At 45.4% G+C, this 16,466-nt stretch overlaps 2 protein-coding genes across 2 annotated transcripts in view; one reads left to right on the forward strand and one right to left on the reverse strand.

Moving 5' to 3' along the window:
• The window catches only part of hmcn1 (hemicentin 1), a 75,397-nt gene extending 65,778 nt beyond the window's left edge, over window positions 1-9,619 (forward strand). The window contains exons 85-107 of the mRNA XM_062395985.1: window positions 53-243; window positions 331-412; window positions 566-835; window positions 1,030-1,200; window positions 1,302-1,472; window positions 1,671-1,841; window positions 1,952-2,122; window positions 2,261-2,431; window positions 2,536-2,706; window positions 2,788-2,934; window positions 3,228-3,365; window positions 3,520-3,641; window positions 3,760-3,997; window positions 4,091-4,153; window positions 4,273-4,392; window positions 4,667-4,801; window positions 4,883-4,996; window positions 5,471-5,596; window positions 5,726-5,854; window positions 7,080-7,448; window positions 7,617-7,736; window positions 7,833-7,959; window positions 8,554-9,619. Of these exons, the coding sequence (XP_062251969.1) occupies window positions 53-243; window positions 331-412; window positions 566-835; window positions 1,030-1,200; window positions 1,302-1,472; window positions 1,671-1,841; window positions 1,952-2,122; window positions 2,261-2,431; window positions 2,536-2,706; window positions 2,788-2,934; window positions 3,228-3,365; window positions 3,520-3,641; window positions 3,760-3,997; window positions 4,091-4,153; window positions 4,273-4,392; window positions 4,667-4,801; window positions 4,883-4,996; window positions 5,471-5,596; window positions 5,726-5,854; window positions 7,080-7,448; window positions 7,617-7,736; window positions 7,833-7,959; window positions 8,554-8,920 (3,884 nt within the window). The 3' untranslated portion in view covers window positions 8,921-9,619. The remainder of the gene's footprint in view (window positions 1-52; window positions 244-330; window positions 413-565; window positions 836-1,029; window positions 1,201-1,301; window positions 1,473-1,670; window positions 1,842-1,951; window positions 2,123-2,260; window positions 2,432-2,535; window positions 2,707-2,787; window positions 2,935-3,227; window positions 3,366-3,519; window positions 3,642-3,759; window positions 3,998-4,090; window positions 4,154-4,272; window positions 4,393-4,666; window positions 4,802-4,882; window positions 4,997-5,470; window positions 5,597-5,725; window positions 5,855-7,079; window positions 7,449-7,616; window positions 7,737-7,832; window positions 7,960-8,553) is intronic.
• Window positions 9,620-10,224: 605 nt separating this feature from the next.
• arpc5b (actin related protein 2/3 complex, subunit 5B) lies at window positions 10,225-15,183 on the reverse strand. Its single transcript, XM_062395765.1, has 4 exons — window positions 14,928-15,183; window positions 13,082-13,153; window positions 12,665-12,841; window positions 10,225-12,361 (listed from the first exon to the last, which is right to left on the reverse strand). The coding sequence occupies exons 1-4, from the start codon at window positions 15,054-15,056 to the stop codon at window positions 12,299-12,301; spliced, it is 441 nt and encodes a 146-aa protein (XP_062251749.1). The 5' UTR covers window positions 15,057-15,183; the 3' UTR covers window positions 10,225-12,298.
• Between the last annotated feature and the right edge of the window lie 1,283 nt (window positions 15,184-16,466).

Below are 16,466 nucleotides of genomic sequence, written 5' to 3' on the forward strand. Positions count from 1 at the left end.
CGTTAATGTCCAGGCAAATGTGTGGGACTCACTTTCTCTTGTCTGCCTTCAGAGCCTCCGATCCTCGATGGGGATCTCCACTCCAACCGGATCGAACCTCTGGGCGGCAACGCCATCCTGAACTGTGAGGTCCGGGGAGACCCCCTGCCGACCATCCAGTGGAGCAAAGGAGGAATCAACATCCAGATCAACAACCGAATCCGTCAGATGGGCAACGGCTCTCTGGCCATCTATGGCACAGTGGTAGGAAAACTATGAGAGTTGGACATTTGAGTTGTTGTACTTTGTTTAGATGTTTCTTAGTAACTGTGATAATGAAATGTTACGCAGGGTGAAGATGCCGGCAACTACATGTGTGTGGCAACAAATGATGCTGGCGTCGTGGAAAGAGGTGTCACACTAACCTTGCAGAGTAAGTGTCAGTGCTATTTAACATAAGATCGATCAAGTTATCTGGGTTATTTCTTCAGGATTCCCCATGTTTATTAACTAAATTTGATGTGCACAGCGAGTGGAATTTACCTTTAGATACTTTAAATCACACGTTCCCACCTTCTTCTTCCAGGTGCACCCACCATCATCGTGGAGCCAGTTGAGACGGTGGTGGATGCCGGCACCACGGTCCTGCTCAAGTGCCAGGCAGAGGGTGAGCCTACGCCCAAGATAGAGTGGTCCCGGCAGGGGCGGCCGCTGCTGGCCAACGACCGCTTCTCCACCCTGTCTAACGGCTCCCTCAGGATCAGCAGCGCCCAGAAGGAGGACACGTCGGAATATGAATGTGTGGCCAGAAACCTACTTGGGTCTGTGCTGGTCAGGGTCATACTCACCGTACGAGGTGAGCTGCACTAACACTGCATGGGTAGTTTTCATTGTTTATCTATTTTGAGCCAGCTTCCATTTGAACCTACAATAAATGTTCCAAGAGGGGATCGTTTCTTTCACTGCAATCACAGTTAAAGAAATGTAATAAAAGTTTGATGGAGAAAACAAAATGAAACAAATAGTATCCTGTGTTGATGTGTTTTCCAGTTCATGGGGGCTTCTCAGAGTGGGCAGACTGGGGTCCTTGCAGTGTTTCCTGTGGTGTCGGGGCTCAGAAGAGACAGAGGCAGTGTAACAACCCCCTACCTGCCAATGGAGGGCGCCACTGTGCCGGACTGGAGACAGAAACACGCGGTTGTCAGGGAAAACCTTGTCCAGGTGAGAATTATTTTAAGGATTAGAGGATTAGACTCTCTTCTTTCAGGCCGTGTGCCAGTGGTGCATGCCTCAATAAGACCTGTAACTGTGTCCCTCTTTAGTGGATGGTAACTGGTCAGACTGGTCACTCTGGGAGGAGTGTTCTCGTACGTGCGGTCAGGGCAACAGAACCCGGGTCCGGACCTGCAGTGACCCTCCAGTTCAGCATGGGGGGAGGCCGTGTGAGGGGAAGGCAGTGGAGGTCATCATGTGCAGCGTCAGACCTTGTCCAGGTGAAAGACCTTTTCTGCAGCTGCAACCAAAAATATCAACTGTTGTACGAGAGGCTGCAACCGGCATGAATGTGTTATCTATTATATCTTGATTGCATCATAAAAAAGGTCATAACTCAATAAACAAGCTTTATTCGAGATTTCATTTGGCTTGATGCTCAATAAATAAGCTTTATACATATGTGTGTATTCTTGCAGTGTCAGGTAACTGGGGCTCTTGGCTTCCTTGGAGCCCGTGCAGTGAGACCTGTGGTAAGGGCATGCAGTCCCGGATCAGACTGTGCAACAACCCTCCTCCTGCCTTCGAGGGGCTGCAGTGTGAGGGCACAGACACCCAGACACAAGTGTGCAAGGAGAGGCCTTGTCCTGGTGAGAGCTCAGGAATTGTAGACTAAAGGAGTTTTCAGTCCATATCCACATGTCTGTTCCCCAGAGGATGTAAATCCGGTTTCAAATATTAAATCCTCACTTTCCTCCAGTGGATGGGAAGTTTTCGTCCTGGGTGAGCTGGGGAGCCTGCAGTGTTTCCTGTGGAGGCGGAACCAGACAGAGGACACGCCTCTGTGCCAGCCCCGCCCCTCAGCATGGCGGCCGGCAGTGCGAGGGCAACGACGTGCATATTGACTTCTGCAACAGCGACCCGTGTCCCAGTGAGTAGACTTTACTTTTACTGGATTTGCCGAAAGAAGCATATATTATATATATATATATTTTTTTGTTTGTATTATTTGTATTTATGCCTGGTTGCTTTGCACAATATTTGACGTTTTGCCCTTATTTCCTGACAGTCAGTGGTAACTGGGGTCCTTGGAGTAGCTGGGGCGGCTGTAGTAAGACGTGTAATGGAGGTCAGATGAGGCGCTACCGAATGTGTGACAACCCCAGACCTGCCAATGGTGGGAGAGCATGTGCAGGGGCAGACACACAGATACAGAGATGCAGCACAGCAAACTGCCCCGGTGAGTCCGCACGTGTACAACTGTGAACACCGCCCTGCGGGGTGTGTGTTTTCCTGTGACGTGTGTGTTACTGACTTTTTAATTTCCCGGCTGTATCATCACAGTGGATGGCAACTGGGGTTCCTGGCAGCCGTGGGGAGAATGCTCGGCTTCCTGTGGAGGTGGAGAGAGAACCCGCGTCCGTCTCTGTAACAGCCCGTCTTCTAGCAACAGCGGGCGCCTGTGTTCGGGCGACTCCTCCCAGCTGTCCAAGTGTAACACGCCGGCCTGCCCGGGTAAGACACGCGCTCAAAAATACTGCATATGTGTGTTTGTGGGTCATTAACACTTAATGATACCGTATGTCTCTCTATCAGGCGGGCCCCAGACGGCACGAGGGAGCATCAGAGGGAACATCAACGATATTGAGTTTGGCATCGCCATCCTCAACTCCACCATCACAGACAGCAAGACCGGGGGCAGAATCATCAAGGCCACTATCTCTAACATCCCAAGGACTTTAGGTCAGTTTCACCTATTGATTTTATAACTTCTGTTATCAAGCTGCGTTTCCTGATCTCCTCCATGTTTCCTGTCGTTGTGGTGCTGCTCGGTTTATATATCGTCATTGTTGTTGTACAGTCTTCTGAATTATTGTCGCCTGGTGAAACAGCATTGTTATAGCCGTCGGTGTTAAAGCAGTCCGAAAATGGTCTGCTTTAGACTTGTGATACCTGCCTTCACTGAAGTAGTAAATCTATTCTCTTCAGTTTTTTATTAAATGTCATCTTCCACTGAAATGCCTTTTATATTCAAGGTCCTGCAATGAGGAAGCTCATCTCCATCCTGAATCCCGTTTACTGGACTACGGCACAGGAAGTGGGCGGGGCCGTGAACGGCTACACGCTGACAGGAGGCATCTTCCGGAGAGAGACACAGGTGGAGTTCGCTACAGGTAAGAGTGGACGTGGGTCTGTACTTATTGATGTAAAAAAACAGAGCTACATCGTATATAAATACTCAGAGTGGGTCAAGTCTTTAGCCTGTTAACTGTGTGATGATGTTGATGTTCAGTACTAGTGTTGAAATGTGACACATCTCGTTTCTAGGTGAGATCCTGAGGATGACCCACATTTCCAGAGGCCTGGACTCGGATGGAGCGTTGCTATTGGACATCGTAGTGAACGGACACATCTTACAGTTGCCCTCACATGCTGACATCAGCATCAAGGTACAGAAATAATCAATGTAGGTGATACGGTCTTGCGTCCTGTGTTAGGTTTGTGAATCGGTTAGAAAATGACAAAAGTTGCTTCGGAGCTGCCTCACATGCATCGTGTTCTCTGCAGGATTACACAGAGGACTACATCCAGACCGGCCCGGGGCAGCTGTACGCTCTGTCCACTCGCATGTTCAGCATCGACCGGCAGAGCGTGCCCTACTCCTGGAACCACACAATCTCCTACGACGTGTCCAAGGGCAAGATGCCTTACCTGGTGGAGATGCTGCACGCCACGGCCATTGACGCTCAATACCACCCTCTGGAGGAGGTGTTGGAGTACAGCATCCAAGCGGTCATCACAAAAGGTCAAGATACTACTACTATGTATTTTACCTTTTCCTTTTTGTTGTGTCACAAACTCAACTTAGTGTATTGATGAACTGTTGATGTGATTCCAGGTGATCGTAGTAACCAGTGTCCTCAGGGATTCACTTTGGTGACCGCTGGGCCCTACTGTGCAGGTAATGTCTGTTTATGAAGATTGATGATAGATGATTGAACTGCTTATTCTAGACTTTCTGATCATGTGATGAAATCTTTTCCGGTTGTTGTGTTTTTATATATCATTCATGTGCTGTAGATGAGAATGAGTGTGAGGTCGGGAACCCCTGTTCGCACACCTGCCACAACGCCATGGGCAGCTACTACTGCTCCTGTCCCCGAGGCCTCACCATCTCAGCTGATGGCAGGAGCTGTCAGGGTACACAACACACAACACAAACACACACACACACACACACACATTTTTGTACTTTTATCTTGGTGAGGCAAACCTTAAGCATCACATCTAAATGCCAAACCCTGACCCTCACCTAAGTCTAACTCTAATCCTAAAACCAAGTCTTAAAAACTTTCCAAAAGTTTCCTCCCTCTGTCGGGTCTATGCTCAAAACTTCCCTCACGAATATATAAGTACAAGTACACACTCACACTCACAGTACTCATTGTCTATCCGCTGTTCTCCCCTCTATTAGATATTGACGAGTGTTCACTGGGCGGTAACGTGTGTCACGACGGAGAGGACTGCGAGAACACCATTGGTTCCTACCGGTGTGTCATGCGTTGTGGGCGTGGCTTCAGGAGAACAGCCGACGGTCTCAGTTGCACAGGTACGTCAGCACGCTTCACTGATCACCCCGGGGGGGCTCCCATGAATGTTCCTAATCCTCACGTTGTCCTTTGTGTCTCAGATGTGAACGAGTGTCAGGAGTCTCACCCGTGTAATCAGCACTGTCTCAACACCATCGGCAGTTACCGCTGTGCCTGTGAACCGGGATTTCAACTCAGGAACCGACGCTGCGTTGGTGAGATTCCGGCTTCGCCTGTGATCTTCAACATTAAAGCAACACTGTGTAACTTTTAACTGAGCAGCAGCGCCCCCTGCAGTCACACACGAATTCTATTGGGATCCGTGTCCTAGTTTCATAGAGAGAGAAAATCACTCTTTTGCCCAGAGATCTGACACTGAACTGAAATACAACTGAATGGCAGATATTACCCATGATCCCTTGCTCCCTGAACCAGAAGAGCTGCTGCTGTAAACAAATAAATGAAACACTGTTTAGAATTAATCCTATTTGAAAAGTTGCCCCGGATACAAACGCTGGATTTGAACTGATGTACAATTCAGCATTGCTCTTGGACTATAATACATTTAATTGATTATTATTACTATTATTATTATTGTTATGATGTTTTTTATTTCCTAGAAGAAATTACTCTGCCTTATTTCTGCTCTTATGATCGGGCCTTTTCTCTTTTCTCTCTTTGCGCCTCAGATATAAACGAGTGCAGACAGAGGGTCTGTCGTTCAGATCAACAGTGTAAGAACACACGCGGGGGTTACACCTGTATCGACCTGTGTCCCAGCGGTATGACCAAAGGTGCCAACGGGACGTGTGTAGGTGAGTGGCGTTAGTAAGCTGGACAGAATCAGCTGATGGACAAATGTGAAACAACACAGACTCTAAGAGATTTCATTCATGGGGTTAACACACTGAACTGTGCTGTCTGTTGTCTGTTGTCTGTTGTAGACATCGATGAGTGCAGGGATGGAACCCACCAGTGCAGATACAACCAGATCTGTGAGAACACCAGAGGCAGTTACCACTGCACGTGTCCACGTGGCTACAGATCTCAGGGAGTGGGACGGGCCTGTGTCGGTACGTGCATGCTTCATGTTTCCTTTACACTGAGTCACCACCTCATCAGTGATGGACAAAGGAAACCACATTTAAATTCACCAGATCTGGAGTTTTATTGGGATTTGCACCAAATTACACTTTTAAATATCAAATCAAGATTCAGGAATTATTCCCAGAATGTGAAAACGTCAAAAGAGTAGTTTTTCCATTGTCCTGCAGAAAAAACATTAACTATAATACAGGGTTAAAAACATAACGTCCTTGACAGGGTTAATAATTGATGACATAATAAAACTGCTTCTTTAGTTTGAATTAGCTCAGTACTGCTCACTGCTCACTGTCTAATGTGAAACTGTGTTTAATTGAGGATATTCAGCATCGGCCAGCAGTTTGAAACACTTCTGCTCTGCTCAGCTTTCTTGCTTCTGCCAGCGTCCTCCTCCTCCTCTCTCTGTGTGGGTGACTCACTCCTGTTGAAAGTCTAAAATAACCTCCTCTGCAGCCTAGTTCAGATAGTGGGTCCTGCTGCTCGCTCGCTTGCTTCCATCTTTAAAACGCTGCAACTGAAATGGCTTGTTAACTCCTAACAATCAATGCAAAGACCTTTTTCTTCATTACAGAGATCTAATGCATGGTGTCCTACTTACTATCCCAGGGTTGATTCTAAGTGTCCTTGTCCAAACTGTCAGATAAGAGTCAGGGTGAGAGAGGACTCCGGGGAGGGAACCTGAAAGAGAACGGTTCCTCCTTTGAAACACGCGGACATAAAAAGACCAGCACCACCACCTCACAGCTCTGTCTCTCACTCTGTTTCTTTTCCCTCTTCTCCAACTTCCCCTTTATGTGTGAATCTGGCTATTTCCTGGTGTTGCTTTGTAATGGCATTTCTCTACATGAAATATTGAAGTTTATTTTCTTCAAACCTCTTTTGATATGATGAGATCAAATCAGTCTCTCATTCAAATTCCACAAATGTGTTGATAGTGTCGATACATTTCTGTCTCAGAGACGTGGAAATGTATTGTCGAACAGAGGGGTAATTAACATATCCCCTTTCTCCCCCCCCCCTCATCCTCATCTCTCTCCTCTGTTTTCATGGCCTGCACCATTTCATATCTCCTTTTCATTTCCCCTCCTCTCTCTCTCTCTCTCTCTCCATCGATTATTATTTGTGTACCTGTTCTCCTTCTCCTCTGTCACTCTGTCTTTTACCGGTGCTGGTCTTTCTTTGTGCTGAGGGCAGACATAAATGAGTGCGAGCGGCTTCCGCAGCCCTGTGCCCACCAGTGTGTCAACACCCCGGGCAGCTACAAGTGCACCTGCCCGCCGGGGCGCCACCTGCTGGGCGATGGCAAATCCTGCGCCGGCCTGGAGCGTCTGCCCAGCTATGAAAGTTACTCGTACGGCTACCGCACGTCTCAGTCGTCCCCCGAGCGCAGCGCCTACCAGCAGCTGTACCACAACCTGGCCTCTCAGAGCTACCACTCCTACGCGGCCGCCTCAAGGGGGCGCTACAGGAGCCGTAGCCGCAGAGAGACTCGTGCACAATCCGCACGGCTCGGCGCCCTCGCGTGTCAGCAAGGGTTTGAGTCCAGGGGTGGCCGCTGCTTAGGTAACTATGGAGGACAGGCAGGGATGAGATGAGGGAGAGACGCTTCACTGCTGATTCAGGGTTTGTCGTGAATATGAACTGGGAGCTTGAAAATGGGTTTTAATCCTCTCTGTGTGTGTGCGTGTGTGTGTGTGTGTGGGTATGTGTGTGTGTGTGTGTCACCCTCAGACATCAATGAGTGCGAGGTGAGGGACGCCTGTCAACACGAGTGTGTGAACACACCTGGGAGCCACAGGTGTATCTGTCCTACTGGTTACCGCCTCATGACCAACGGCAAAACCTGTCAAGGTGAGAAGCACCATCAACCTCCTGGAGCTGTAACCCCCCCCCCCCCCCCCCCAGTGCACTGAAGTGTCTGTGATCATCTGTTTTCCGTATCCACAGATATCGACGAGTGCCTGGAGCAGAACATCCAGTGTGGAGCGAACCGAATGTGCTTCAACATGAGAGGAAGTTACCAGTGCATCGACACGCCCTGTCCGCCCAACTACCAGAGGGATCAGGCCACCGGGTAAAACTCCTCAGAGACATCAATCGTTGAGGAAAGACGCACACTGAACTAATTCTTCAGTCTCGTCTTGAGAGTTTAATATTTCTGAGATGATTTTAAGAGGATTAGTCAAATTCCTGATCAGATTTTCCCCACCAGCAGAATAGAAAACGCTTTCATCTCTTCTACCTGCAGTAACTGAGACATTGAATCTACAAACACTTGTTTTTACAAAATTCAAACATCTCTGGAGATGATTTCCAGTAGGGAGCTCCATCTAACCTTTACAATGAGGAGCAATAAACTGTGGTAGATTTAAAATACCTGCCTTCCTCTTGAGACATACTCCTGTACGATATATAAATATTTTCTTTATTTACTATGTATAAGTTGTCAGACTTGGTTGAGCTTTCCCTCAAGACTCTCATCTCATTAAGCAACACATCTTTTTTAGGTTTTTATTAAATTTAACTTGTTTTAATTGAATTTCATTTACTTTATTTACTGTTTAGATTTGGAATGATTAAAGTACAGTGAACATATTCTTCTGGTTCTTTTTAAATTGGGGTTTTTAATTGAACATCATCTTAAACCGAACCTCACTCTGTGCTGCAGGTTCTGTCTGAAGAACTGTCCCCCCAACGACCTGGAGTGCACGCTGAGCCCGTACGCGCTGGAGTACAAGCTGCTGTCCCTTCCCTTCGGCATCGCGGCCAATCAGGACCTCATCCGGCTCGTGGCCTACACCCAGGACGGCGTGATGCACCGCCGGACCACCTTCATCGTGGTGGACGAGGACGCCTCGCTGCCCTTCGCCCTGCGGGACGAGAACCTGAAGGGGGTTCTGTTCACCACGCGGGCGCTGCGGGAGCCCCACACGTACCGCATGAAGGTCCGAGCCCTCTCCTACAGCGAAGACGGAGGCATCGAGTACCAGACGACCTTCATCGTCTACATCGCCGTCTCTGCCTACCCCTACTGAGAGCACTTTAAAACCACGCGACACTGAGGCGTGGTGTGAGCGTGTGAGTGGGTGTGGTCGTGGACAAGAAGCTGCATCATTGAACAGACTGCAAAGAGACTCATTGTGAGCAGCACACAGCTCTGAAGACACGAGGAGGTAGAGAGAGGAACCAGCAGCAGGGTGAAGCTCCGTTAACCTCACTTCAGTCTTTTAGAACTGTTCTTCAAATAATTCATATTTTACCCCCTCCTGATTTATTTATAACACAAACAAGATTTTGTTTTGCTCCAGGAAGCCAAACCGTCCACGCCGGGCTCAGAGAGAAAGCCTCGGCCACGATTAGGAAATCTGTGCTCGTCTCTTATTTACATCTACCTAGTAACTTATTGGGAAAGTGCTTGAACAGGAAACAGTTCCCTTGTTTGTTTATGCAGTGACGGCCGTTGCTCATCGTGAAGACGGAGAACTCGAGCGTCACGTGTTCTACAGCCTCAGGTAGCGACCCCTCGTACACCCAGTGCATCAGTTAGAACCCCCCCCCCCCCCATCAATCAGTACACTGATTATTACATCACGAGTCACGCTCCATCCAGTAGATACCAAGATGTATTTTATTTTTATGACTTGTACATACGTTTTGTTTTTCTCATAATGTATTGCCATACTGTACTTAATCTATCCATTTTTTTTATAAAAAATGTAATAAATGAATATACACTGAAATCCTGTGTAATGTGTGTCTGCAGCTGCTCAGCGTAGAAAGAGCATGGAATCTAATACGTCCTTATTATTACACTCCTGGTTTTATCACACTTAGAATTACAATTAAGAATCAATCCAAGGAGCCAATCTCAAACCTAGAGCCTCTTTGCTGTCAGGAGGCGGTGCTTAACACTTGGCCAACGTGCCACCCAAAGATACTTACACCAAAGTGTAAAACTAAAGAATTAAAGTGCTATACGGCCAAAAGCTGGCATTTGACTGGACGTTTTACTTTTTCCTGCAAAAAAATATTGTACATTTCAACGTTCAAGCCTGAATTTACTTTGTGAAAGGGCTAATTAACTGAACATCAGATATAATGTAATTACATTAAAGTCATAATGAAAGAAAAGGAAATTGTCTGAAATCTCCCAATTTCCTGTGGACTGGAGTAAAAAGTCTTAAACTTTCAGTTCAGCTATTATTTCAACTATGATAATCATGTACACTCCTGCTCTCTACTGCAACCATCTACTCTCAAATCATTAATGGGTGACTTATATTCACAATACTCAGTGTGTGCATATAAAACACAATCAAACAGTTCGACACAGTTCTGATCAGCATTCATAACTTTTATTAATTTTTTTGTCAAAAAAGCACAAACATAAAAAAGGACTTGTTAACATTATTGAGTAAGGCAGTTTGTACATCGGTGTGTTTTGCTTCGTCCTCGGCTGGAGGAGCAACTGTGCCTAGAAGAACATGAAGCAGGAGAAGTTCTGCTTTGTGTTCTGGTGTAAAACGAAACTGTTACTGCATCAGAAAACGTCTCTAACGTCTCGGTGCATCGTCACTGAAGACATGACGACTCATATCTGAATATCCACTGGTGAGTTTTTTTTAAAGTAACATCCATGATTAACTTTCACGACAACAACACAACATGTTTAGCTGAATTATTGTGTTGAGGATTTTCACACAACATCAAATGTTTGAATTGTAACACACTGCTTTTGAGTTCATGTGTTTCATATGAACATGGTTCTAACTCAAGCAAAGTAACATCATTTGGCAACAGACACAATCCACCTGATAAGGCAGATGACACTTTCCAGTTTTTCCTGACTATATAAAATACATGGGAATTTAAAGTATATATATCGTAACAGTATGATTTCTACTGCAAGACAATACTGTGTGTGGAGGATTTCATATTAAAATCCTACGGCGTGAAACTCAACAGATTCGATACAAAAATCACAGCAAACGTACAAAAGACGAGTATGAAATGCTCGAGAAAATACTCAAAGTCTCAAAAACGGAATCATGCAAACAATTTAAAATCAATTCAAACTCGCTCTCTTTTTAAAAAGACACCAAAATATTAATATTATTATCTTCAACTCTCCTGGAAAGCAAGCACGCCATGTTTTTTAACACTAAACCTGGTATTTCATTTCAGTTGAGTGGGGGTTATGGCCTCAAGGCAAAATAAAAATACTGTAAAACAGAAATGAAAATGTATAATCCTACATGATCCTTTCTGGTGAATAACAGAGTAAAAACAGTCCTAGAGAGTTTGCTCATGGTGAAGTCATTTTTCCTGGAAGCAGAGCAAACAGCTCCTGTGAGCCGCGGCAGAGCGTCGCACATTAACAGGATGGAGGGACCGGTGGAGTGGGATTAATAAAGAGTGGTGCTGGAGATGCATCGTGGGTAATAATCCTTAACTAGGGCAGCAGGCGGTGTGAAAGGACGGCCGGGTGGATGGATCACAACGGAGCTCCCCCTCCCCTCCGCTCCTCCCCTCCCCGGGGGAGAGGGACGACCCCTGTGAGCAAATCCACCACCCTCCATCTTTGACTGTGCTTTTCAGGACACCCCCCGCCGCTCAAGTGTAACAGTGAGACGCAGCGGGGGGGATTTACTGACTGTTTTTTTTTTTTTATTCCATCAGGAAGGAAGGTTTTCCTGAGTGAGACGAAGCAGAAGCTGAACTCCACCCGAACACACAGAGGGTGTGTTCGGGTGGAGGTCAGTGGGGAGGAGATCGTCTCTGTGGTTGTGCTCTCATGTTGAGAGTGGAGGTGGTTTTCATAACAGTGGTTCTCAACCTTTTAGGTTTGTGATCGTAATAACGAAGGAGGTCGACCTGTGAATCCTTGTCACTTGAACATTTGTCTACTTGGAACAAAGACAGCAGTGATTCCATGTTGTATTTGAAGTATTCTAGAGGTTGATACAGGAAATGAGCCAGTAATTCACCCAAAAATTTAGATTAGAAGAGATTTTTCAAAAACATACAGGATTTCTGTTTATCGGGAGATTTTGTTCTGTTTCCAACCTTCTTAATGGTTTTGTGAGCCCTCAGGTTTATATCACAGCCCTCAGGTTGGGAACCACTGGTGTATAACCTGACACACATTGTACGGGACAGAGTTTAAGAGAAGTTACCTGTAGCACCCTGTGAGGATTTACTCGGTTGTGATCATGCATAGGAAGAAACAAGAAAACCCATTTTTAACACAACTTGACCAGATTAGATGTTTTTCTTTTCAGTCACATTGTGTTAAAAAGCAGTTTTTCCCTTTTAGCTCCCTATGCCATGTGTATTATTACATGAACAGTACAGTGACATGCTCCCCTTGCATCTATCGGTGATGTGGAGTGAACCGATCCTCTGTTCCTCTGTTAGACCGTCTTCCTCGCTGTTAGAACCCGCACGATGCTGCCCACCCCTCCAGCTGCCAGAGCCTGGAGACACACGGGAAGATGAGTTTCAGTTGATCCGCAGCAGCTCGTCACTTTTCAGAAATATCACATTTTTGGGGATTAACCGTCATTATTCTTCTGTGAACATCGCAAAGCTGTTATTACTTTTCTTTGACACGTTACAGTAAAATTATGGAGTCATCTTCATTTCCTTCCACTATTCAGAAATATAGCTAAAAGCTCTAACTCAGAGAGAGAGGGTTGGATTGGAACGTCCACAAAGTCAATCATCCCGAACTCCTCAGTCCCTTTGTGATTGGCTCGGACAGTGAAGTGAACGTTTACCTTCTCGTGCCACTGCAGCAGGACGGCGCTGCTGTTCTCCGACGGCCTCTCGAAGCCCTTGTAGATGTATTTCATCAGCAGGTCCACGCCGTTCTTATCCAGAGACTGCACCCCCTTCTCGATGTCACTGCTCTTGAAGGCAGTGAGCACCTTGAGCACCAGACCCTCAGCGCGCTCCTGGAACAGAGAGGGAAGAGGTGAACCCTGAGCTGCTGGTCCGGAGAACCAGGATGTTTTCCAATCAGGTGCATACGTTCACATTTTAGTTAGTTAGATAGTCGACTACCATCATGACTTCACACTAACAAATCACCACAGGTCTGCAGAAGACCTACAAACAAAGATCAATATCTCGCATGGTTGTTTGCAGGAAATCACTTCAGAGTTAGGAAAGTTGAGGAATCAAACCAGCCCCACCTTGACGTTCTGGTTCTTGGTGTTGATTGGTGGGTTCTTCAGAACGGCGAGTAGAGCCTCTGTGAGGTTTCCTGTGCAGGGTTGGGTTAAGGATGCACAGCAGCAAAGATGGAACCCACAACATAATCATCATATTGACTACAGGCTCAAGCTCCACCCATTAATGATGGAGGATAAAAGGTCCTATTCAGGCAAAAAATGAAGCAAGACGTTCAACAGGAACTAAGAGTCAGTACAATTGGACGATTTAATAAAGTGAGTAACTTCCCGTCAGTCGTTTCACTGACAGTGTTTTCCCCTCTGAGATGCAGACGTGGGTCAGTAGAACACAAAAGTATTAAGCACAAACTTTGAACATATTTCTCAAATGTGTCCTGCTGAAGCTTTAAGTATTGTCGACACAACTTTAAATGTTCATGTTGTGAATCTTGCATTCGTCAAACTTGAACTCAAAAAAGTGTCTGTCCTGAACTTCTCCTGCACCAAGGTGGGAGGTAACTGTCTGATTCAATGAGGAAGTGAACACTTCCCTACCTTATAAGGCCTGTAAGTCCGACACCCTCGTCTCAGCAGCTCAACATACACGTCTCTGTAGATGTAATATCTGTAAGGACATCTGTGAGAATACTAATATTAATTTTCACTGTATTGTTTGGCACCGCTTGACGAAGCTTCCCACCGGCCTGCAGCCGCAGATCCTCTGATGAGGCTGCGTTAGACGTTCCTGTCAAGAATGAAGGCCGGGGGGGACATGACCTTTGACATCAGGTCCCCAAAACCTCTGGGATAGTTAACCAAACGTCACTGTCTGTGTATTATATGATCTGTCGTACTGGGACATACTGGGACACAGCTCTTACACATCAGTCAGGTGTTTTCTTCAGTCCCATTGACATTGGTTGGACTCGGGTTATTAGTTCCAGTGAAGGGAAATCTGCACGCTTCAGCTTACCAGGACATTTGGGACAATTTAGGCTAAAAACTTGGTGTAAATGAAGCAGTTTCAAGTCAGATTTGAATGTCGGGGCTTAGAGACACTTGGATGACACCACAAGAGCAGAATGGAGGCAACGCTGGTAACCCCTGAAAGTATTTTAATGACTGAAATCCAGCAAACCCGGTTTGAACTTTTTGAACTAACCCTTCAGTGCCTGTGGATTTAGAATGGGAATATGGTATTTTGCTTGTCGCCTCTGATATTTTCTTTAGTTTAGTTGGTATACAACAATAAAAGATCAATATATGAGATCATGAGTACACAGAGAACCTGTACTTCCCTTATGAACTTATACGATCATAAGTACACACAGAACCCACTGTACTTCCCTTATGTACTTATACGATCATAAGTACACACAGAACCCACTGTACTTCCCTTATGTACTAATAAGATCATAAGTACACACAGAACCCGCTGTACTTCCCTTATGTACTAATAAGATCATAAGTACACACAGAACCCGCTGTACTTCCCTGTCTGAGGATGAGAAGCGAAACATCTTCAGGAAACACAAGCGAGTCCAGTGGTCTTTTGAAACACTGTATAACTAGATTCACAGTACTACTACTCTTTAAATCAGAGTATTGTTACACGGACCGTGTACTAAAACACACATACTGTACACACACACAGGCTGGGGAGGAGAGGGGGAGCAGAAATCCCTGGAATGTGACTGTCAGGCAGGTCCGGACAGTGACCGGCCTGCAGCAGCCTGACGCCCCTTCACACAGACACCGACACGAACCTGCAGGATCCACCTGAACCCCCGGACCCCCAGTGTGTGTTACCAGTGTGTGTCTGTCTGTGTGTGTGTCTGTGTGTGTGACGGGCACCGTGTGAAGGATATTGTCTGATGAGGGAGTCCACCTCCGCCTCGTCCGGACCCAGCTGGTTGTCTCCTCCGTCCTCCTCGTCCACGAACTTGTTCTCGTCGTACTCGTCCACGTCCACGCGCCGGAAAGCTTTCGCCGACATGTCTCGTCTCAGGGTTTTTCTTATTTGTTATTCCAAAACCGAAATGTCTCTAATTAAAAATGAAGAAACGTGTCAGAGCTTCTGCTTCACGCGTCTGTCACTCACAGCGTCCCGCTCGTCTTCTTCTCCTCTCCTCCGCGACGTCTAGGTGAGGGGCTGTGCGCGCGCTGTGGCCATCCAGTGGGAAGGTCCGGAACTGCAGGCCACCGACTGCGCCTACTCGTGTCCGCCACCAGAGGGCAATCTAACCTCATGAATACACTATGAGTGAAGAAAGTGTGTGTGAGAGAGAGAGAGAGAGAGAGAGAGAGAGACTTAATGATTCAAAAGCATGAAAAAGACAGTTGAATCCCATTTGTATCACCATTTTTTCTTTTTGCATTAACAGTCTAATGTATTTATTGATATTTGATACAAAAACAACATGATGAATAACTTGTTGTACTATATTTTGAGTACTTAATATCCTGCGTACTTATATGTTCTGTCTACTTATATGTTTACACCAGAGATCAGAGAGAAACAGCATTTCAACCCCGTCTTTGTCCTGTACAGAGCAGAACTGACAATAAAGTTGATGTTAAAAAACTAGATCACAAACACCACATCTATGACAGAATCTAACTTGAAATGAACATTTCATAACAGATTTTTGTGCATCTGATAGATGTATATTTTATGTAAAAAATACTCAAGTCCTTGGGCCATGAGTCAGTGAAAATATTTATTATGCTGAGAACAAAAAAGTCCCAAATCATTTTTTGTGTTCTTAATTACATCCTTTTATTTATTATTCGGCTCCTTGTGTGTTTCTTTTGCAGGACCGGCCATCTTGTTTCTAATAATATGCTACTGACCCATACTCTAATGTATTCATACATGATACATAAAACTAAACAATATAAGAATATCTAAAAAAAAAATTCTAACATCGTTATTGCTAGACTATTCATATATGAATCTGAATAAACAAATCTTTTTCAGTTGCACACAATGAAACATGTCATTCCAACATAGTGAAACCATTTTAAAAACAAAGAACATTATTCTAAGGCACAGGATCATTAGAAAATGGATGAAGATTATTCCCTTCACCTGAAGAATATTAAAAACTATGTTCATAATACGTCATTATAATAATTACAATCCATGTCTTATTATTTACTTTCAAGCTTAAAAGCTTTTCACATATTAATTTACAAAATATCCACATTTTTGAGGCAACGCTACATCCAGACACTTTAACTGTGGTTTGTGCCGGGCACAGAGAACCTTAACTGTTAAGATATTTACTTAAACACACTGTCACATTGAGTTTAACATTTTTTTTTTAACATTTAAAACACACAGTTAAAACACGCAATTCACATATAATAGACAAGACTTTCCTGTGTGGCATTCAGAAAACTT

This window comes from Platichthys flesus, chromosome 9 (assembly GCF_949316205.1).
Source record: "Platichthys flesus chromosome 9, fPlaFle2.1, whole genome shotgun sequence".
Lineage (NCBI taxonomy): Eukaryota > Metazoa > Chordata > Actinopteri > Pleuronectiformes > Pleuronectidae > Platichthys > Platichthys flesus.

Bases quoted from the DNA above. Each gene is read 5' to 3' on its own strand.
- arpc5b (XM_062395765.1), bottom strand. From the start codon at position 15,056: ATGTCGGCGAAAGCTTTCCGGCGCGTGGACGTGGACGAGTACGACGAG. The intron at 12,842-13,081 runs GTGGGGCTGGTT...TCTCTGTTCCAG, and splicing joins CCAAGAACCAGAACGTCAAG to GAGCGCGCTGAGGGTCTGGT. The intron at 12,362-12,664 runs GTAAACGTTCAC...GTGTGTCTCCAG, and splicing joins TGCTGCAGTGGCACGAGAAG to GCTCTGGCAGCTGGAGGGGT.